Source organism: Entelurus aequoreus, linkage group LG22 (genome assembly GCF_033978785.1).
Source record: "Entelurus aequoreus isolate RoL-2023_Sb linkage group LG22, RoL_Eaeq_v1.1, whole genome shotgun sequence".
NCBI classification, from domain to species: Eukaryota; Metazoa; Chordata; class Actinopteri; order Syngnathiformes; family Syngnathidae; genus Entelurus; species Entelurus aequoreus.
The window spans coordinates 38,631,537-38,654,149 of NC_084752.1; the positions used below are offsets into that span (position 1 = coordinate 38,631,537).

Below are 22,613 nucleotides of genomic sequence, written 5' to 3' on the forward strand. Positions count from 1 at the left end.
CACTCCATAGTTAGCTAATAGCTAGTGAACCTAGCCAGCTAGCTCAATTGACAGTCAAACATAACAAACATCAAACATTTACTAAACTCGCCAGCCTTCATCTTTTGGAGTCAAATACCAAAAAGTTGGAATACTTACAATTTAACACGAAGTCTTAATTGTCCAGCTGGTTTCACCGGGGTGATTACGTCCCACACACATCCGGGGATTTTCTGGAGTGGGCGGAGCCATTCAAATGTCATTATCGATACAAAGGGTCGTACTAGTTTTTAATCGATACGGACGCGATATTTATCAGCTCGCTTGTTTGAAATATAAGTAGTATTCATATTCACATCGTCATGTTGTTTATCAGCTCGCTTGTTTGAAATATAAGTAGTATTCATATTCACATCGTCATGTTGACGTAAAGAGAAACACCGCAAGGGAAAAGAAAGTTGCGGTCGACGAGAGAACTCGTAACACAAACGCTCGTATCTCAAATCTGCCACGCCCATCAAAATGAACTGAACACTATTTATTTGTGCTTAGTTTTCATTTAAACACCAACATTTCAACGTTCAACATGCCTTTTCCAAAACACAAACCAACTTTTGGTTAATAAATACTGTTTGGAAAATATTACTAAACTATTTATAAATGTGTTAACTTTAAAGGAGGACAAAAAAAGGGATTTGAGTCCATAAAGCCAAATAATTTGTGTACTTTTGTTAGTTTATTTTGTGTGTACATCATTATATAAAACAAAAGGGAATAACTATTGTTTTGGTTATATTATTGTCATATTTACATGTCAAGTGTTTCACAAACAAGCTAGTTGATAAAAACATTTTTTGTGTGTGGTTTGCTTAAAATGTGTGTTTTGTTCAGATTCTAATCATGATCAACATAATAATAAATATCACAAATGTATTCGATGATCTTGAAAAAGCAGCAGCAAAAAGTCCAAAGGCATATATCTCTTGTATCCGTTTGTTTATTAATAAAAACATATTATTGCAAACAAAACAAAAGCCACAAGTTCACTATGGTACTGCTTGCAAAGTTTAATACGTTTAATAATTTTATACAACTCTTTCAACACAAAAAAAGCAATTAAAAAAAAAAAGAACAAAATGACATCAGTGGTATTTTGTACACATCTTCGAATATAATCATCTACTGTATGCATTTCAATACATCCCTGACATGGGCACTGGGTCATCATACTTTCTTTGTATATATTTATATACACGTGTGTGTACCAGGCCACTGTGGAGATGTGGACAGGCAAGTCTTCAAATGAATTCAAGCAACATGTCACATGCTTTGGCTGTATGCAGGTCATCACACAGAACTTTGCAACATGTTCTTTCTTTCATTCCTCTGCAGCAAAATAGTGAGTCACGACCCCAGCGGCCTGATGGCTGCATCTGGCTAAAGAGGTGTGTGTGTGTACGTGTGTGTGTGTGTGTGTGTGTGTGTGTGTGTGTGTGTGTGTGTGTGTGTGTGTGTGTGTGTGTGTGTGTGTGTGTGTGTACGTGCGTGTGTGTGTGTGTGTGTGTGTGTGTGTGTGTGTGTGTGTGTGTGTGTGTGTGTGTGTGTGTGTGTGTGTGTGTGTACGTGCGTGTGCGTGTGCGTGTGTGTGTGTGTGTGTGTGTGTGTGTGTGTGTGTGTGTGTGTGTGTGTGTGTGTGTGTGGAAGACCTCAAGTCTAACGAGCTCATACACGGCATTTTTTACGTCAGCAAAACCAAGCGAGATGGAATGCAGTTTGTTGAATAGAATAGAATAGAATATATCTTTATTGTCATTTTGTTGTTGTTTAAAAAGAAAAGCGATGTAAACAAAAGACTCCCGAGGAAGCACAAGTCTCACTTTTGTGGTTCACAGTAAATTACAGCATCACTTAGGACTGTAACTTCTCCTTTTGTCCGCCACTCGGGTGACGGGTGGGGCAGGACCGAGCGACAGCGTGTAGTTTCATGCACTTTGCAGGGGGATGCATACAAAACTCTACACTGGCAACAAGGTGGAGGACTTTTTTTTGTCTTTTCTGTACAAGATATTTCCCCCCCAAGTAAGGCAACATATCAATGAGACAATGGAGTGGTAGGTTGTCTTATTTAAGGTCATTGCAGTGATGGAGCGGCCATTATATAAAAAGTGAACGTTGGAGGGGAACTGCACTTTTTTTTGGAATTGTGCTGAGAATTCTCAATCCCTATGTAGGACAGGAACGCATTTTTCTTTTTTATGCAAGTACGAGGGGGCTAACAATGCAGCTAACGGGAGTACTCTCAAGCCCTCTAAAAAACATCCAAAAAGCGCCAACAATACTCATTTACATGTCATAGTAGCCAAGTATTAGCACTGTTTGTTTTATAAGCTGTGATCACAGAGAGCTAACTAGCTTATGCTGCTTTAGTGAGCCGGCGAGCTGCTGCATTGCCTCGGAGTTGGTGAAAGGTAATTCTAGATTATAAAACATTTTACTCGTGTAGAAGAAGGTTGTGGCCATAAAGCAGGAAGTTGGTCAAGTTTGACTTTCCGGCACATATTTTTTTTAAATGATAATTTATGATTAATTCTTCATCTAAACGGGAAGATATAAACATCCCGTCAGTGCGAGCAGACATTGTACAGTAAGTGACTGTTTTATTTTGTTTGTATTTCTTGTTTAGCACTTAGCAATACCGCTACATGACGCTCAGTGTTTGTTGACGAAGGGACAAGAAAATGTGACGCGTCTGCAATGAATACGCCAAATGAGCAAAATAGGTACCGTATTTTTCGGACTATAAGTGGCAGTTTTTTTTCATAGTTTGGCCGGGGGTGCGACTTATACTCAGGAGCGACTTATGTGTGAAATGATGAACACATTAGCGTAAAATATCAAATAATATTATTGATGTCATTGACGTAAGAGACTAGACGTATAAGATTTTATGGGATTTAGCGATTAGGAGTGACAGATTGTTTGGTAAACGTATAGCATGTTCTATATGTTATAGTTATTTGAATGACTCTTACCATAATATGTGAGGTTAACATAGCAGTTGGTTATTTATGCCTCATATAACGTACACTTATTCAGCCTGTTGTTCACTATTCTTTATTTATCTTAAATTGCCTTTCAAATGTCTATTCTTGCTGTTGGCTTTTATCAAATACATTTCCCCCAAAAATGCGACTTATACTCCAGTGCGACTTATATATGTTTTTTCCTTCTTTATTGTGCATTTTTGGCAGGTGCGACTTATACTCCGAAAAATACGGTAATTCTAGATTTTTTTTTTTTTTTTTTAATGATAATTTATGATTAATTCTTCATCTAAACGGGAAGATATAAACATCCCATCAGTGCGAGCAGACATTGTACAGTAAGTGACTGTTTTATTTTGTTTGTATTTCTTGTTTAGCACTTCGCAATACCGCTACATGACGCTCAGTGTTTGTTGACGAAAGGAAAATAAAATGTGACGCGTCTGAAATGAATACGCCAAATGAGCAAAATAGGTACCGTATTTTTCGCACTATAAGTCGCAGTTTTTTTCATAGTTTGGCCGGGAGTGCGACTTATACTCAGGAGCGACTTATGTGTGAAATGATGAACACATTAGCGTAAAATATCAAATAATATTATTGATGTCATTCACGTAAGAGACTAGACGTATAAGATTTCATGGGATTTAGCGATTAGGAGTGACAGATTGTTTGGTAAACGTATAGCATGTTCTATATGTTATAGTTATTTGAATGACTCTTACCATAATATGTTACGTTAACATACCAGTTGGTTATTTATGCCTCATATAACGTACACTTATTCAGCCTGTTGTTCACTATTCTTTACACATTTTAAATTGCCTGTCAAATGTCTATTCTTGCTGTTGGCTTTTATCAAATACATTTCCCCAAAAAATGTGACTTATATATGTTTTTTTCCTTCTTTATTATGCATTTTCGGCAGGTGTGACTTATACTCCGAAAAATACGGTAATTCTAGATTATAAAACATGCCTTTTACTCGTGTAGAAGAAGGTTGTGGCCATAAAGCAGGAAGCTGGTCAAGTTTGACTTTCCGGCACTTATTTTTTTTAATGATAATTTATGATTAATTCTTCATCTAAACGGGAAGATATAAACATCCCATCAGTGCGAGCAGACATTGTACAGTAAGTGACTGTTTTATTTTGTTTGTATTTCTTGTTTAGCACTTAGCAATACCGCTACATGACGCTCAGTGTTTGTTGTCGAAGGGACAAGAAAATGTGACGCGTCTGAAATGAATACGCCAAATGAGCAAAATAGGTACCGTATTTTTCGCACTATAAGTCGCAGTTTTTTTTCATAGTTTGGCCGGGGGTGCGACTTATACTCAGGAGCGACTTATGTGTGAAATGATGAACACATTAGCGTAAAATATGAAATAATATTATTGATCTCATTGACGTAAGAGACTAGACGTATAAGATTTCATGGGATTTAGCGATTAGGAGTGACAGATTGTTTGGTAAACGTATAGCATGTTCTATATGTTATAGTTATTTGAATGACTCTTACCATAATATGTTACGTTAACATAGCAGTTGGTTATTTATGCCTCATATAACGTACACTTATTCAGCCTGTTGTTCACTATTCTTTAGACATTTTAAATTGCCTTTCAAATGTCTATTCTTGGTGTTGGCTTTTATCAAATACATTTCCCCAAACAATGCGACTTATACTCCAGTGTGACTTATATGTTTTTTTCCTTCTTTATTGTGCATTTTCGGCAGGTGCGACTTATACTCCGAAAAATACGGTAATTCTAGATTTTTATTTTTATTTTTTTTAATGATAATTTATGATTAATTCTTCATCTAAACGGGAAGATATAAACATCCCATCAGTGCGAGCAGACATTGTACAGTAAGTGACCGTTTTTATTTGGTTTGTATTTCTTGTTTAGCACTTAGCAATACCGCTACATGACGCTCATTGTTTGTTGACGAAGCGAAAAGAAAATGTGACGCGTCTGAAATGAATACGCCAAATGAGCAAAATAGGTAAATGTTATTATGAATGTGCCTGTCAGTACATGACACATATACTTAGTGTCTATGTAGTTTTACAGCAGAATAGAGCGACTGCCATGACCTCCATTGTTAGCCGACTTTTGCTTGTGTTTCTTTGTGAGTCAGAAGTGTAACAAAGATGTGTTGTGGTCGCACATAAGGATTGTGAATGAAGTCCAAAGCAAGTGCAGTTGGCACAGTGTTTGCTGCGTGCTTCAGCGTGTAAGCAATGGAGGAGCAGTTGGCAGTTTGATAACATTCAGTACATTTGGAGTGTGGGATTTGGCAGAAAGCATAGAAAAAAGGGTAAGTGCAGGATGGTGTCAGTAGTGCTACAAAGTGGCAGCGGCTTTAAAAACATGGCCTCCTCATGAGGTGGATCAGGACTCATGGCACGGTTTGTTTTCTGCTCCGTCAGGAGAACACCTGTGTGGTTACCTGTGTGTGCTGCAGGTGAGGCCTTCTCCAGTGCGGACTAGGTCCTTTTCTCTATGCGCGGCACTGGAGGAGAACAAAGACAGGAGATCAGGTGGCGCTCCTGAGGAAAGGTGCTTTTAAAGAAGAAAAGGCGGAGCCATGAGAGGGAAGGCGAGAGCGCTCCATGGGTAAAAGATCTTCTGCTCTGACGAGAAGGAGGCACTTACTTGTCCTCAGTGCAATCGGGGATGGCGGCGGCCACCAGCGCAGCTCGATACTGCAGCAGCACGCCGCGGACGCTCTTCACAAAGCCTTTAGAGAGCGGGAAGAGCGGGAAGCCGATGTCCGGGTAGCCGCTGCCCTCCGGGAGGAAACTGCGGTAGCTCTTTCTCCGTTTCTTCGGTCGCACCACCGGCCCCGCATCCCCGGCGGCGGCGGCGGAAACAGATTGGCCAGCGTGGCCCTTGTTGTCCCCGCTTATAGACTTGTCTGAGGTGTGGCTGGCCTCCTGCTGAGAGGTGGAGGGGCTCAGTCCTGAATCCTCCAGCTCCTCCTCCAGGATACTCGCCCCGACCCCAGCCTTCCTGGGGCTGCCGTGGGCCACAGGAAGCTGCTCTGCCTTAGCATGGTGACCCCTGGAGGACGCGGCGTGACTCCTCTCGGCGGCCTCGTGCAGCTCCAGCCACGCCTCCAGACGGTGGACCAGTCGCCATCCGTTGGAAAGAAAATGTTCCTGGACCTCCTGTTGGAAGACCTCCACCGGGTGCTGCAGGAGCAGCGTCATGGACTGGACCATTTTGATCAGGGCCATCTCGTTGTAGCACCGGCTGTTCTCGTAGCCTTCCTGGAGGCCGCGGTCGCTGTCGAAGCCAGCCTCGTTGTAGTAGGGCTCGTTGACCAGGATCAGACCTGCGCACACACACACACACACACACACACACACACACACACACACACACACACACACACACACACACACACACACACACACACACACACACACACACACACACACACACACACACACACACACACACACACACACACACACACACACACACACACACACACACACACACACACACACACACGTTCAACATGACGCTCATACAAACCCCGTTTCCATATGAGTTGGGAAATGGTGTTAGATGTAAATATAAACGGAATACAATGATTTGCAAATCCTTTTCAAGCCATATTCAGTTGAATATGCTACAAAGACAACATATTTCATGTTCAAACTCATCAACTTTATTTATTTTTTGCAAATAATCATTAACTTAGAATTTCATGGCTGCAACACGTGCCAAAGTAGTTGGGAAAGCTTGCTGAAATAAGCAGGGGCGTCCATGATAACAACATATGTTGCTCCAAAAGCTGTATGTACCTTTCAGCATTAATGGTGCCTTCACAGATGTGTAAGTTACCCATGTCTTGACCACTAATACACCCCCATACCATCACACATGCTGCCTTTTACACTTTCACCCTAGAACATGTCTTGACCACTAATACACCCCCATACCATCACACATGCTGCCTTTTACACTTTGCGCCTATAACAATCCAGATGGTTCTTTTCCTCTTTGGTCCGGAGGACACGACGTCCACAGTTTCCAAAAACAATTTGAAATGTGGACTCGTCAGACCACAGAACACTTTTCCACTTTGTATCAGTCCATCTTAGATGAGCTCAGGCCCAGCCAAGCTGACGACGTTTCTGGGTGTTGTTGATAAAACGGTTTTCGCCTTGCATAGGAGAGTTTTAACTTGCACTTACAGATGTAGCGACCAACTGTAGTTACTGACAGTGGTTTTCTGAAGTGTTCCTGAGCCCATGTGGTGATATCCTTTACACACTGATGTGGCTTGTTGATACAGTACCGCCTGAGGGATGGAAGGTCACGGGCTTAGCTGCTTACCTGCAGTGATTTCTCCACATTCTCTGAACCCTTTGATGATATTACGGAGCGTAGATGGTGAAATCCCTAAATTCCTTGTTGAGAAATGTTGTTCTTAAACAATTTGCTCAGGCATTTGTTGACAAAGTGGTGACCCTCGCCCCATCCTTGTTTGAGCATTTCATGGAATCTACTTTTATAGCCAATCATGGCACCCACCTGTTCCCAATTAGCCTGCACACCTGTGGGATGTTCCAAATAAGTGTTTGATGAGCATTCCTCAACTTTATCACTATTTATTGCCACCTTTCCCAACTTCTTTGTCACGTGTTGCTGCCATCAAATTATAAAGTTAATTATTATTTGCAAAAAAAAAAATGTTTATGAGTTTGAACATGAAATATGTTGTCTTTGTAGCATATTCAACTGAATATGGCTTGAAAAGGATTTGTAAATCATTGTATTCCGTTTATATTTACATCTAACACCATTTCCCAACTCATATGGAAACAGGGTTTGTGAAAGCAGACCTCCAGGTGTGTGTATGAACCTTGTATGGAGATGAGGACTTGGAGCAAACTGGACTTGCTGGTCCATCTTTCATTGCCCTGTCACAGAAAGATGAAGTGTTATATTGCCAATTAAACTTACACACACTTCCAACTTCCAAAAATCTAAATTGTCCTGGTAACATTTCTTGAAAGAAATGAGGCTTTAAAAACTTCAAAGTGATATCAGACTTGAAATGAGAGTTATTATTAGATGTATTTACTAGTATTGTTAAGTTGTGTGTCACACTCAAAGGTAGTCATTTGCCCTCAAAACTGTCGCCGCCATTATGATGTGTAGTGCTGGGTTTAAGTCTTCAACTCTAGAAAGTATTTCAATGGGTGTTGTAGGAGTTATTAGGGTTTAAGTCTTCAACTCTAGAAAGTATTTCAATGGGTGTTCTAGGAGTTATTAGGGTTTAAGTCTTCAACTCTAGAAAGTATTTCAATGGGTGTTATAGGAGTTATTAGGGTTTAAGTCTTCAACTCTAGAAAGTATTTCAATGGGTGTTCTAGGAGTTATTAGGGTTTAAGTCTTCAACTCTAGAAAGTATTTCAATGGGTGTTGTAGGAGTTATTAGGGTTTAAGTCTTCAACTCTAGAAAGTATTTCAATGGGTGTTGTAGGAGTTATTAGGGTTTAAGTCTTCAACTCTAGAAAGTATTTCAATGGGTGTTGTAGGAGTTATTAGGGTTTAAGTCTTCAACTCTAGAAAGTATTTCAATGGGTGTTGTAGGAGTTATTAGGGTTTAAGTCTTCAACTCTAGAAAGTATTTCAATGGGTGTTGTAGGAGTTATTAGGGTTTAAGTCTTCAACTCTAGAAAGTATTTCAATGGGTGTTCTAGGAGTTATTAGGGTTTAAGTCTTCAACTCTAGAAAGTATTTCAATGGGTGTTGTAGGAGTTATTAGGGTTTAAGTCTTCAACTCTAGAAAGTATTTCAATGGGTGTTGTAGGAGTTATTAGGGTTTAAGTCTTCAACTCTAGAAAGTATTTCAATGGGTGTTGTAGGAGTTATTAGGGTTTAAGTCTTCAACCCTAGAAAGTATTTCAATGGGTGTTCTAGGAGTTATTAGGGTTTAAGTCTTCAACTCTAGAAAGTATTTCAATGGGTGTTGTAGGAGTTATTAGGGTTTAAGTCTTCAACTCTAGAAAGTATTTCAATGGGTGTTGTAGGAGTTATTAGGGTTTAAGTCTTCAACTCTAGAAAGTATTTCAATGGGTGTTGTAGGAGTTATTAGGGTTTAAGTCTTCAACTCTAGAAAGTATTTCAATGGGTGTTCTAGGAGTTATTAGGGTTTAAGTCTTCAACTCTAGAAAGTATTTCAATGGGTGTTATAGGAGTTATTAGGGTTTAAGTCTTCAACTCTAGAAAGTATTTCAATGGGTGTTCTAGGAGTTATTAGGGTTTAAGTCTTCAACTCTAGAAAGTATTTCAATGGGTGTTGTAGGAGTTATTAGGGTTTAAGTCTTCAACTCTAGAAAGTATTTCAATGGGTGTTGTAGGAGTTATTAGGGTTTAAGTCTTCAACTCTAGAAAGTATTTCAATGGGTGTTGTAGGAGTTATTAGGGTTTAAGTCTTCAACTCTAGAAAGTATTTCAATGGGTGTTGTAGGAGTTATTAGGGTTTAAGTCTTCAACTCTAGAAAGTATTTCAATGGGTGTTGTAGGAGTTATTAGGGTTTAAGTCTTCAACTCTAGAAAGTATTTCAATGGGTGTTCTAGGAGTTATTAGGGTTTAAGTCTTCAACTCTAGAAAGTATTTCAATGGGTGTTGTAGGAGTTATTAGGGTTTAAGTCTTCAACTCTAGAAAGTATTTCAATGGGTGTTGTAGGAGTTATTAGGGTTTAAGTCTTCAACTCTAGAAAGTATTTCAATGGGTGTTGTAGGAGTTATTAGGGTTTAAGTCTTCAACCCTAGAAAGTATTTCAATGGGTGTTCTAGGAGTTATTAGGGTTTAAGTCTTCAACTCTAGAAAGTATTTCAATGGGTGTTGTAGGAGTTATTAGGGTTTAAGTCTTCAACTCTAGAAAGTATTTCAATGGGTGTTGTAGGAGTTATTAGGGTTTAAGTCTTCAACCCTAGAAAGTATTTCAATGGGTGTTCTAGGAGTTATTAGGGTTTAAGTCTTCAACTCTAGAAAGTATTTCAATGGGTGTTGTAGGAGTTATTAGGGTTTAAGTCTTCAACTCTAGAAAGTATTTCAATGGGTGTTGTAGGAGTTATTAGGGTTTAAGTCTTCAACTCTAGAAAGTATTTCAATGGGTGTTCTAGGAGTTATTAGGGTTTAAGTCTTCAACTCTAGAAAGTATTTCAATGGGTGTTCTAGGAGTTATTAGGGTTTAAGTCTTCAACTCTAGAAAGTATTTCAATGGGTGTTCTAGGAGTTATTAGGGTTTAAGTCTTCAACTCTAGAAAGTATTTCAATGGGTGTTGTAGGAGTTATTAGGGTTTAAGTCTTCAACTCTAGAAAGTATTTCAATGGGTGTTCTAGGAGTTATTAGGGTTTAAGTCTTCAACTCTAGAAAGTATTTCAATGGGTGTTCTAGGAGTTATTAGGGTTTAAGTCTTCAACTCTAGAAAGTATTTCAATGGGTGTTGTAGGAGTTATTAGGGTTTAAGTCTTCAACTCTAGAAAGTATTTCAATGGGTGTTGTAGGAGTTATTAGGGTTTAAGTCTTCAACTCTAGAAAGTATTTCAATGGGTGTTGTAGGAGTTATTAGGGTTTAAGTCTTCAACCCTAGAAAGTATTTCAGTGGGTGTTGTAGGAGTTATTAGGGTAATGTAGGTCCCAGCAGGTCAGACAGGAACAAAGCAGAGTGTTTCCAGAGCAGCCAGCCACAAACACATGTGTCACAAACAGATGTGGAAGCACATTTTTACGTGATAATATATCATATTGTAGGTGTTTATTACACTTTAAATTCATATTTTGCTGTTTGTTACATTGTTGTAGTGTTTTGCTAGATTGTAAAAGATACACAACTATGGAGGAGCTGCTCTGACAAGTAAAAGATGTTCATATGTTGTTAATATTCAGTCTTTTATTGTTCATAGTTAATATTGTAAATCACACTTTCTTTATTTTCATGTACATTTTGGGTGTTGCATTCAGTAAAAAACTGTAAAATTCCATTTGGTGTTTTTGAGGTGGTCTGTCATGACTTTTTTAGAAGTCTAAGGGACATTGTGACTTTTGGTATTAGTGTTCCCGGGGAAAAGGGATCCAAACACACATACAGTACAGCAGATGTTTACAGTTAAATGTGTATATATCATTTATACACACATACACTTTGGCCCCCATGAAAAATGTTTCTCTAAATGTGGCCCTGAGTGCACTCCAAATAAATGGTGTTATTAATCTGTGTACGTGATATTATTGTGGATTATTCACACGTGTTAACTCGTTAAATTTCCCAGCCCTACTAAAAAAAGCCTTCGTTCAGGAATTGACTGTCTGGCGTGGCGACGGTGTGACTTTTTCCCGCTTCTAGGGTGACTTTGGAGGTTCCGCTGTGGGTTGTGCATGTAGACATAGTTTTTTGTTTTTGTTTGTTTTTTTGTTTTTGTTTTGTTTTTTTTTGCTCTATGCTTTTTTAACCTGTAAAGCACTTTGGTTCCATTTAAAAGTTGTTGAAAACGTGCTATATAAATAAAGTTGACTTGACTTGACTTGACTAGACGTGACAAGGTGACCTTGCTCGCCAGTCTCACCTTGCCGATCCAGGTGCCCAGCAGACTCACGCACACCTTGCCGTTGTCGTAGAGGTTGGGATTGAGGCGGCCGCTGCACTGAGACAGGTAGCGGAAGAGAGGCGGCACGGCCGGGTAAATGTTGGGCAGCTGGATGTCGAAGAGGAACAAGCCGTCCTCGTACGGCGTCCGAGTCGGCCCTTTCACCAACGCTGACAGCAGGTCCTGTGTGGGAGATGGAGAAGAAGGATGACAACAAATTGACCAATGCTGACAGCAAGTCCTGTGTGGGAGATGGAGAAGAAGGATGGAGAAGAAGGATGGAGAAGAAGGATGGAGAAGAAGGATGGAGAAGAAGGATGGAGACGAAGGATGGAGAAGAAGGATGGAGAAGAAGGATGGAGAAGAAGGATGGAGAAGAAGGATGGAGAAGAAGGATGGAGAAGAAGGATGGAGAAGAAGGATGGAGAAGAAGGATGACACCAAATTGTCTTCTCGTGGTGTGTTTTGCAAACAATCCTGCTCAAAGTGTTCAGGCATGTGCTCGGTCTGTATCGCCGTCTCACACATTTCATGAGGACTTGTCTTAACGCCACAAAGTCACGCTGCATGTGTTTTGGAGTGTGAGAAATTTCAAGTCAATCCACTGTATGTAACGACAGTGCCATTACGTACTGCATTTGTCAGAAAAGTCATATCACAAGCAACACACATTTTACACCATGTTGAGTGTATCAGTTGAGAAGTAGAATGGTGAGCTTACACCACTGCTTCTCAAAATATTACACTTTTTTATTTCAAAGATTCATCCATAAAAGTCACTGTATGGTCCCGCCCCACCAGCACTGGCTTACACAAACAAGTCCATCAAATTAGGACGGCCCCGTGTACGTATAACAGTTGTTCTCAAACAGACCCCCAGGCACGTGCTTTATCAGTATCCTGCAACAATCTGTGCACTACAGAACGTGCTCATTGTAGCCATTAATCCTGACTTCCTCATTTTAATAAACAATTTAAATATAGACAAAAAAAATGTTTTTATATGTATTGTGCTTCTGAGTAAACGTTGCTAATCAATTTGAATGTATTATTGGACTTTATTGAAGTGTATCTTTCAGTATAAAAGTGTTCAAGTCAGTCAAACAAATTGTAAAGATTAAATGTATTGTTCAAAACATGTTCAGAGTTAAAATGTATGTAAATTATACGTTTATAATGAATTTTAATTTAATTTAAAAACATTTTTCAAAATGTTACTCATTTTAATTCTAATTGTAATAAATAATATCTATATTTTTTATTTCGGGAAAGTTGATGCAATTTAGATATTTTCTGTTACAGAATACAAATAAAGTTATTCTTCAAAGTAAGTTGCAAATGCATGTGAAGTTGATGAACACATTATATTATTATTATTATTGTCCAGTGCAATAACAGGACTGACATGAAGGCTAAAAGGGCATTAATGGGAGCCTTAAAAATGTCAAGTAACTAAATAGTTACTTTTCACAGTAACGCATTACTTTTTGGTGTAGGTAACTGAGTTAGCAACAGAGTTACTTTTGAAATAAAGTAACTAGTAACTGTAACTAGTTACTGGTTTTCAGTACCTACTCAGTGGCCTAGTGGTTAGAGTGTCCGTCCTGAGATGGGTAGGTCGTGAGTTCAAACCCCGGCCGGGTCATACCAAAGACTATAGAGCCATTACCTCCCTGCTTGGCACTCAGCATCAAGGCTTGGAATTGGGGGTTAAATCATCAAAAATGATTCCCGGGCGCGGCTACGCTGCTGCCCACTGCTCCCCTCACCTCCCAGGGAGTGATCAAGGGGATGGGTCAAATGCAGAGGACAAATTTCACCACACTTAGTGTGTGTGTGACAATCATTGCTACTTTAACTTTAACTAACCCAACACTGCTTACACCATTGTATATACACATGATACTATTTATAGACGTGGCGGCGAGTGGGGGGGGCACAAAATGTTTTCTTTTTTCTAAGTGGGGGCGTAAGAAAGAACCAAATGACCGTGAACCCACCATGCGGTCCTCGAAGGTCTTGACCATGATGCCGTCAGGCAGCGACGTCGCCAGCAGAGCCATTTCCTTCCTGACAGTACTGAAGAACTTCTTAGCCTCGGCTGGCTGAAATTCCATTTTGTGAAAGGAATGCGTGTCTGCAGTGGAGAGAGAGAGAGAGAGAGAGAGAGAGAGAGAGAGAGAGAGAGAGAGAGAGAAGGTTGGAGGATTGAACTAAGTCCCAAAGAGATGGCACTCATGTAGACATGATTAGTCTTTGAACTAAGTCCCAAAGAGATGGCACTCATGTAGACATGATTAGTCTCTGCAGTCACAGCAGCTGAAGTCTCGTGAGCCGGCCTAATTGGAAGGAGGATCTGGGTGGACTTATCAGGTGTGGTGGACTGACGCGTCCTTCCCACAATCCAGAGAAAGTCTAAAAAGTCAAAAGTCAAGCAGACATGATTTCTCACCTGGTGCCCACTCCAGCACAGAGAACACTTCCCCTTTGGCACTGGTAAAGGTGACGCCAGGTTTGCCGCCACTCTGTTGGCACAGTACAGGTGTGTCACTCAGAGACTCAGTGGGCCACTCTTGTCCACCCACCGGCGTCTGAGGCTCAGGGCGGGGCTTCTCCTCGCCGCCTTGCTCCGCCTGAACAGGGAAGAACCAGCAGGGGGAAGAAAACAATGAGGAGAAGTATTGAAATGGCGGACAAAGATGTGATTGGTAAGTAACTCCCGTTGCTTTGCTGACTCAACAGCGCCCCTGCTGGTTGTAGCCAAGTAGTGCACCCCACACATTCCTTGTCAATGGCGCAGCATTCATCCAACGTACCTCCGGCCCTGCGCCTGCACCCCCACCTGCTTCCACCACGGCCTCCATCTTCTCCTCCTCCACGATGGCCACGTTATCCAGCGTCTTTCTCAGGTTCTCCTGGAGCTTCTTGATGTCGTCCAGGAAGCGCTCCTTGGTGGGCTTCTTGGGGGCCGAGGGCGGCGCCGAACTCGCCGCCTTGGCCGCCAAAGCCGGTTCGATTGAGGTAGGGGACGTGGGAGAGACGCCGGTCCAGAGTTGCTCCACGGTCATGTTCTTCAGGCTCTCCAGGATCTTCAGGGCCTCCTTTAACTCCCTGAAGCCCCGAGAAGCACAGTCCTTGCTGCTCTTCTCAGCTCCATTGACGCCTCCTGCTGGAGTACTTCCTGAGGAGAGAGCCCTCGTTACAAGACGTCTTCCTACTTCTACTTCAATAGTCCAACATTCAACCATTCATTCCACAGGAATCTTCTGATATGAATCCTTCTTACCCACTCAGTGAGGGGGAGGTCAGTTAATACCAGCCGTGTGCAGAAGGTAAGTTGATTGTGTTTAAATATTAATACAGTGGTTCTCAAACTTTTTCACAAAAAAACTCTCCAAGTAAAACCATAATGACAACATTAAATACAGTAGTGTAGTAGACCTAAGTATTCATTAAGTACCACCGTAATGACAACATTAAATACAGTAGTGTAGTAGACCTAAGTATTCATTAAGTACCACCGTAATGACAACATTAAATACAGTAGTGTAGTAGACCTAAGTATTCATTAAGTACCACCATAATGACAACATTAAATACAGTAGTGTAGTAGACCTAAGTATTCATTAAGTACCACCATCATGACAACATTAAATACAGTAGTGTAGTAGACCTAAGTATTCATTAAGTACCACCATAATGACAACATTAAATAAAGTAGTGTAGTAGACCTAAGTATTCATTAAGTACCACCATAATGACATCATTAAATACAGTAGTGTAGTAGACCTAAGTATTCATTAAGTACCACCATAATGACAACATTAAATACAACATACTTGGTCAACAGCCATACAGGTCACACTGAGGGTGGCCGTATAAACAACTTTAACACTGTTACAAATATGCGCCACACTGTGAACCCACATCAAACAAGAATGACAAACACATTTTGGGAGAACATCCGCACCGTAACACAACACAACAAATACCCAGAACCCCTTGCAGCAGTAACTCTTCCGGGACGCTACAATATACATAAAATAATCCCACGTTAATTAAAATGCAAAGTAAAGCCTATTTAATAGAAATATTATTTGTTACAACATTACGCCCCCCCTCCCCCGGCACGGTGCGCCCCCTCCCTTCCCGTATCATGACTCTTTTTGGACGTCACCACATCAAAAAATCAACACAAGATGTCAAAACGGCCAAAACTGTCAGGTGCCCAGGGAAGAAAAAAGAGAAAAGAAGAGGAGAAACGAGAAAAAGACAGAGGTAGCAGGTAGGTAACGTTAGCCTACATGAAATTATTTGTCTGTTACAGAATGTGATAGTAACCTGGCTTTTTAGCATTAAGCTAATGTTACATGATTCGGCAATTGCTAATCAATAAATAGCTAGTTCTGTTTTAACGTCGGGTTAATATTGTGGAGGGGGCTAAATTGTTATGGAAAATAATAATGTATTGTTAGGTAATTACAGTACTCCCTGGTGTACAGTCATTTGTAAGTCATTCTAGTTAATGCAATATTAAATAGCACAAATAGAGAACTCTGTAGGATCCCCTTTTTTTGTAATATAGTTGTTAAAGTCATACTGGTTTGATATCTTGTTTTGTGCAGTGCCTTATTTATATTGTATTTTTAATTTATTTTATGCAACTTGTTGACACGTTTTATTTTGTGTTTATGTATGTCAAAAATATTGTATTTCATATATTCATTTTTTATTTTTTGTATTCATTTATTTATCCATATTTTTTAAAATCTTTTTAACTATTCTGATTGTTAATTTGCTTTTTTTAAGTAAAAAAAAAAGGTCAAAGACAAAACTATTCGGTTTCTTGTGAGTATATTCACTTCACTGCCGATGTTGGGGGGCGCCACCTAAAGTCTTGCCTAGGGCGCCAGATTGGTTAGGACCGGGCCTGCTTTGACATAATAAAAAAGCAACACACCTCCTCCAGAAGTAGCACTAGCCACAGCTACTTGGTCCTCCACTGCTTTGGTGGGACTGCTGACTTTGCTGCCCTCTTGAGGAGGTATGATGAACACCGAGGAGTCGAGGGGGACGGGGGTGGCCGTCTCCGTGACGTCCATATTGTTGACGTGGCTGTCGTCTTCCGTGGTGAGGCCGTTGTCCGTCTCCCAGCTGTCGCTCTCATCCTCCCACTCCTCGGTGGACAAGCCGCTGCTGGTCTCCTCCACAGAGTCGTAGTCCGTCTCCTCTATCTCGGACTCTACGCCATAGAGATGCTGTGTGGGGTTCAAATGTGTTTTTCAGGATTTCATTTGACTTGTAGTTTTACAATTGAAGTGTACCTGTGGGAGGACGATGGTCATGGAGTTGTCTGCCCACACTACTTCCACTTTGCTGTTGACGTCCACCCTGGACACTTGGCCAACTGATGTCTGCGGGAGCAGGAGAGCATCTTTCAACCTCCACAATTCAGCACAACATTCAAATGTAGGCAAAGGATTCATTCTCTGTATGGTTGAAATCAAGCTTTTCCACTGAGGGCTGCAAACTAAAAAGCACGCACGGTCACTTTGATACTTTTCATTTTCAAAATCATTGCAATATATTGATTTTTTTAACCTTTATGTTTCTCCAGGACACAGAAGGGTCTTTTTTTATTAAGTCGTGTCATTTTTCTTTTTTTCATACATACATATATGTTTTATAGACTTGTTTTGTTAAAGAAACTCTTGTTTTTAAGGCAAAAACTAAACATGCAACATTTGCCCCAAAAACATTTCAAAGTTGAATATTTGATGTGAAGTAAGTGAAGACTGAAATGGGTCAATAACTGGTAACAACATTGATTGTAATTCATTACTTTTAAAGCACTGAGTTTAAAAAATAAGTCATACAGATGTTTTTATTTTCAACAGTTAAATCTCTAGAACATCTTTATATTCATCCATCGATTACAATTTCCTTTTTTATTTTAATCCGACTTTTTTTATTGGCATTTTCAAATACAGAAAAAAGTGCAAGTCGAAACAGTACAATTTTAAAGTCAGAAAATTCTTCACACCCTTTCCCTTAAGACCCAAATCCCCACCCACCCTCCCACCCCACTCAGGTCACACCAACAAGGCACAATCATATAACAAGTAAGACGACAAAGACAGACATCCTCACACACACACACACACATACGAGGCCAGAGACAGACAAACAGGCTGAAAGGAGAGAAAGGGAAAAAATAAAATTAAAATTAAATTAAATACAATTAAAATAAAATAATAATAATAAATAAAAGGGAGATTATTCCTCATCTGCGTGTGGGGATAAATCAAGAGAGTTGACATACAGCAAGAAAGGACTCCATGAGCTTTCAAACGCTTGAGCCGAGCCTTTTAGCGAAAACCTAAGTTTTTCTAGTTTGAGATTGTAGAGAACCTCTCTAATCCAACGGCCGTGTGATGGGGGACGAGCCAGCTTCCAATTAAACAAGATCAATGGCCTGGCCAGCAAGGTCGTAAAAGCAACAGCGCCTTTTAATGATACCGGGCACATGTTATCGGGGCATACGCCAAAAATGGCTGATAATGGGTTGGGGGGAAAGTTTTGACCGTATGCTTTCCCGATCGTGTCAAAAATATCCTCCCAAAAGGAACATAGTTTAGAGCAGGACCAGAACATATGGACATGATCGGCCAGAGATTGTTTACATCTATTGCAGGTATTGCTAACAGTGGGGTAGATTTTGGATAGTTTTGAGTTAGTGTAATGAATTTGATGGATTACTTTGCATTGGATGAGACTATGGCGGGCACATATTGAGGAGGAGTGAAGCAGTTTCAGGGCAGAGTCCCAGTGTTGGTGGGATATGTTGGTATTAAGATGGCTCTCCCACGAGGCTCTTATCACTGATAGAGACTTTGGAGCAACTGAACTTAAAGAGGTATATAACACAGAGATACATTTTTTATGATTAGGGCTCAAAGATAATGTATCTATAAGAGTTTCCGGAGGACGATTCGGAAAGTGTGGGAACTGTTTCTTTACGAAGTCCCTCGCCTGAAAAAAACTAAAAAGGTGGGAGTTCGGCAAATCGTATTTGGAAGAGAGTTCAGTGAAGGATGAGAACACTCCGTCTGCATAGAGGTCTTTCACAGTGGTGATTCCTTTTTTATTTTAAACTATTTTTGTTGGGAGTTTTTTTGTTTGTCTTCTACCTTTTTGTCGTAGAAAACTTTAATGTCTAACACACAAAACAGGCATATTCCACCCCCAAAAATATGTCAAAGTGGAATGTTTGATGTGAAGTCATTGGAGACTTCAATAGGTCAATAATTCATAACAACAGTGATTTTGATTCATTATTATTTTTTGAGCAATGACAGTTTTAAAGAAAAAAAACAGTCCGCATGGCAGCTTTGTGTTATTAGAGTCAACATTGTTACATTTCACCTGTACGCTCGCTTTTTTAGATTTTTTATGTATTTTTGTGTAATAGTATTTTTTGATTGTGCCACACTTTGGACACCTGTGGTCTAGAGCAGGGGTCACCAACGCAGTGCCCGCGGGCACCAGCTAGCCCGTAAGGACCAGATGAGTAGCCCGCTGGCCTGTTCTAAAAATAGCTCAAATAGCAGCACTTACCAGTGAGCTGTCTCTATTTTTTAAATTGTATTTATTTACTAGCAAGCTGGTCTCGCTTTGCCCGACATTTTTAATTCTAAGAGAGACAAAAGTCAAATAGAATTTGAAAATCCAAGAAAATATTTGAAGGACTTGGTCTTCACTAACTGACAAAGAAACAGATAACAGATTTGGTGTCCAGTTCAAAGTGTGACATGATTTATTTAAACATTGGAGGGTTGACTTTTGTATTTTACATGAGTTATTATTTGTACAAACATGGTGCAAAGTAATTCATGATTTGTTAACAAATGTTAGTGGCTAGCTAGTTAAAATGGGATATTATTATTTCACAAGACTGTCTTAGAAGTGATCATTTGAAAATGTTCCATTTGAAAAATGTGCACTTAGAGAAAATATAAAAATAAAGTGTTGCATATTGATATTTATCTGTTTCTATATATATTTAATGTGAGAAATCATTAAGATGATCAGTGTTTCCACAAAGATAAATATCATTAATTATTAATAATAACATAGAGTTAAAGGTAAATTGAGCAAATTGGCTATTTCTGGCAATTTATATAAGTGTGTATCAAACTGGTAGCCCTTCGCATTAATCACTACCCAAGAAGTAGCTCTTGCTTTCAAAAAGGTTGGTGACCCCTGGTCTAGATCATAAAGGAACACGTCAAACATAAACTTTGCTGATTAATTAGTCTGAATGTCGACATCATTCCTGTCACCTGGAACTTACCTGTCACTGTGGATGTACTAACTCATGTTCACCTCATCCTTTTTGATTTTGCTCTATTCACCACTGTACTCTAATTTCTAAGTCTTACAAATATTTGTTATTTAAGTCCTTGTTTATATTTTTAATTAATCGTTAAGATTTATTGTTCACATTTGACAAGAGAGCACAGTGTTAAATGTCTTGTGTGTTCAACATATTTTGGCTAATACAGCTTACCGTAGTTTCCACACTATAAGGCGCACTTAAAATCTTTTTTTTTTCTCAGAACTCGACAGCGCGCCTTACAACCCGGTGCGCCTAATGTACGGAATACATTTGGTTTTGCTTACCGACCTCGAAGCGTTTTTGGTTTTTTTGGTACATGGTGTAATGATAAGTGTGACCAGTAGATGACAGTCAAACATAAGAGATATGTGTAGAATGCAATATGATTAAGTAAACAACACCAACATTGTATATGTTCCATTGAAAATATAAAACATTACACACGGCACTCAAAATTCTATCAAAATGTTTTAGTAGGACTTTGGTAAGCTATGAAGCCACACCCCTTGATGTGCTTCAACATAGGAGTATTATTATGCTGTGTGTGTAAGGTAAGACATTATCTGGTGTTTTGTTTCACAATATTATGAAAAAGCAACTTTTCTAACCTTCTGCTACCTGCTGATCTGTATTTGGGATCTGCATAAGTCATGAAAAATTGGGCGTGTCTGCCTTTGTAGTCCGTGGCAACACCATAGTGGATAAGCTTCTTCTTTGTCTCTATCTTCTTATGTGACATTCATGTTGCCATTTCTAATATAAAGTAGTGTAAAGTTCTTACTTATATCTGTCAGTAAACTCACCATGAAAGCACTAAAACATACCGGTGTAGTGACTTTACATTATTCACCCAAGGAACTTTACTTATTAGAGAGTTCCGGTTGGACACATTTCCGGCGGATGAGGAGATGCTGCTTTGTTATTGATGGAAGTAAAGTGTGAATGTCATTAAAACAGTTAGCGCCATCTTTTGACACTTCTTCCACTCCCGTCCTTGCACGCTACACCACTACAACAAAGATGATGCTGTCCAAGTGGAGGCACGTAAATAAGACCGCCCACAAAAAATCCAGAAGAGACTGTCAGAAAGCGACTTGAAGATGATGAGTAAAACATCATCTATGCAACATGTTGAGCAAAGAAGCAGCATTACATGTTATGTAGACCACAAGGAAGTCTTTTACATTTAGAAAATAAGTTGAAGATGATGAGTAAAACATCATCTATGCAACATTTGGAGCAAAGAAGCAGCATTACATGTTATGTAGACCACAAGGAAGTCTTTTACATTTAGGAAAATATGATAATAAAATGACTCCTTTAATGTGCCCTATAATCTGGTGCGCCTTATATATGAAAAAGATCGAAAATAGAGCATTCATCGGCAGTGCGCCTTATAATCCGGTGCGCCCTATGGTCCGGAAAATACGGTATTCTGACTCTATTATTGCTGACCAAGAAGTTCCAGTAATTATCCAAACAAACGTATCCATTCACCTCATTTCCACAGTCGTTCTCTCCGTCTTCAGAGTTCCATATTCTAATGACAATGTCAGTGGTGCGGAAATGGAAGTCAGGGTGATCTGCTATGTCGTACACGCTGACGTCTTCCTCCACACCAATTACCTGGAGGCCAAAGAAGCTTAGTTGATGCACACAAACCACAATAATGTTCATTTCTTGACTTGCCTCCACATCATCACTGGTGGCATTGAGTTTAATCCACTTGACGATGCACGTTCTACCCCTGTGGTCGCCAGACTGGATCACGCCGTACACCCCTGGGTCCTGGAGGGCTTGGGCTACAGCGAGAAACACAAGATACAAACATGATATTACAATTCCAGGAATGTCAAAAGTCAATACTTACGTCGTTTGTCCACAACAAAGTCACCAGGACAAAACTCGTGGCTGTCAAGGTGCTGGATGGGGATGAGGTCGTTGGATCTGATCCCCTTCTCCACCTGCCCGTCCTTCCACATCACATCAGCTGTTGTCTTGGTAGATACCACTTCCACAGCCACACTGCACACACAATATTAATCATGTTCCACTTGCACTGTGTTCTGTGCATCAGAGGGCCAAGACACCAAGACAGGCTCACCAGTCTCCAGGTTTGAACTCGCGGGAGAACTTGGTCCTCTTCTTCTTGTGCTTCCTCTTCAGGTTGCGGATTGACAGCGGGATGCTCTTTTTGCGGTTGCTTCCCAGGCCTCCGCTTTGAGAGGAGGCTGTGGAGCTGGCCGACGACGTCAGAGAGCTGCAGGCCGGTTGGAGAGAGCGAGAGAGAACAATTCTTGGAGCTGTTCTGAGACAAGTTTACAAACTGATGATCAACTGTGTGCTATAGTGTCTTGTATAGCCTGCTTGCATCCTCATCATGGAGTTGGCAGACATTTATTATATTATATTACATATATTTGTATTTATATTTGTATATATATTCCCCCCCAAGGACTGTTTTCACTGCTGGACTCTAGAAAGAGGTTCCGCAGCCTCCATAGCAGAACCTCCAGGTTCTGTAACAGCTTCTTCCCTCAGGCCGTAAGACTCTTGAACGCATCATA

At 40.1% G+C, this 22,613-nt stretch overlaps 1 protein-coding gene across 3 annotated transcripts in view; it reads right to left on the reverse strand.

Annotated features, from left to right (window-relative positions):
• Positions 1-1,026: 1,026 nt before the first annotated feature.
• ube2o (ubiquitin-conjugating enzyme E2O) overlaps positions 1,027-22,613 on the reverse strand; it is a 64,839-nt gene continuing 43,252 nt past the window's right edge. Inside the window, exons 11-24 of one of the 3 annotated variants that reach the window (XM_062033152.1) lie at positions 22,151-22,306; positions 21,917-22,071; positions 21,736-21,848; positions 21,544-21,672; positions 16,973-17,062; positions 16,609-16,906; positions 14,465-14,829; positions 14,234-14,281; positions 14,101-14,173; positions 13,649-13,785; positions 11,628-11,831; positions 7,910-7,967; positions 5,686-6,367; positions 1,027-5,592 (exon numbers count right to left, since the gene is read on the reverse strand). In XM_062033152.1, coding sequence (XP_061889136.1) covers positions 5,517-5,592; positions 5,686-6,367; positions 7,910-7,967; positions 11,628-11,831; positions 13,649-13,785; positions 14,101-14,173; positions 14,234-14,281; positions 14,465-14,829; positions 16,609-16,906; positions 16,973-17,062; positions 21,544-21,672; positions 21,736-21,848; positions 21,917-22,071; positions 22,151-22,306 — 2,584 coding nt within the window. In that variant the 3' untranslated portion in view covers positions 1,027-5,516. Of the gene's footprint in view, positions 5,593-5,685; positions 6,368-7,909; positions 7,968-11,627; positions 11,832-13,648; positions 13,786-14,100; positions 14,282-14,464; positions 14,830-16,608; positions 16,907-16,972; positions 17,063-21,543; positions 21,673-21,735; positions 21,849-21,916; positions 22,072-22,150; positions 22,307-22,613 lie in introns of all 3 variants that reach the window. The other 2 variants (XM_062033150.1, XM_062033151.1) reach the window with 2 other exon arrangements.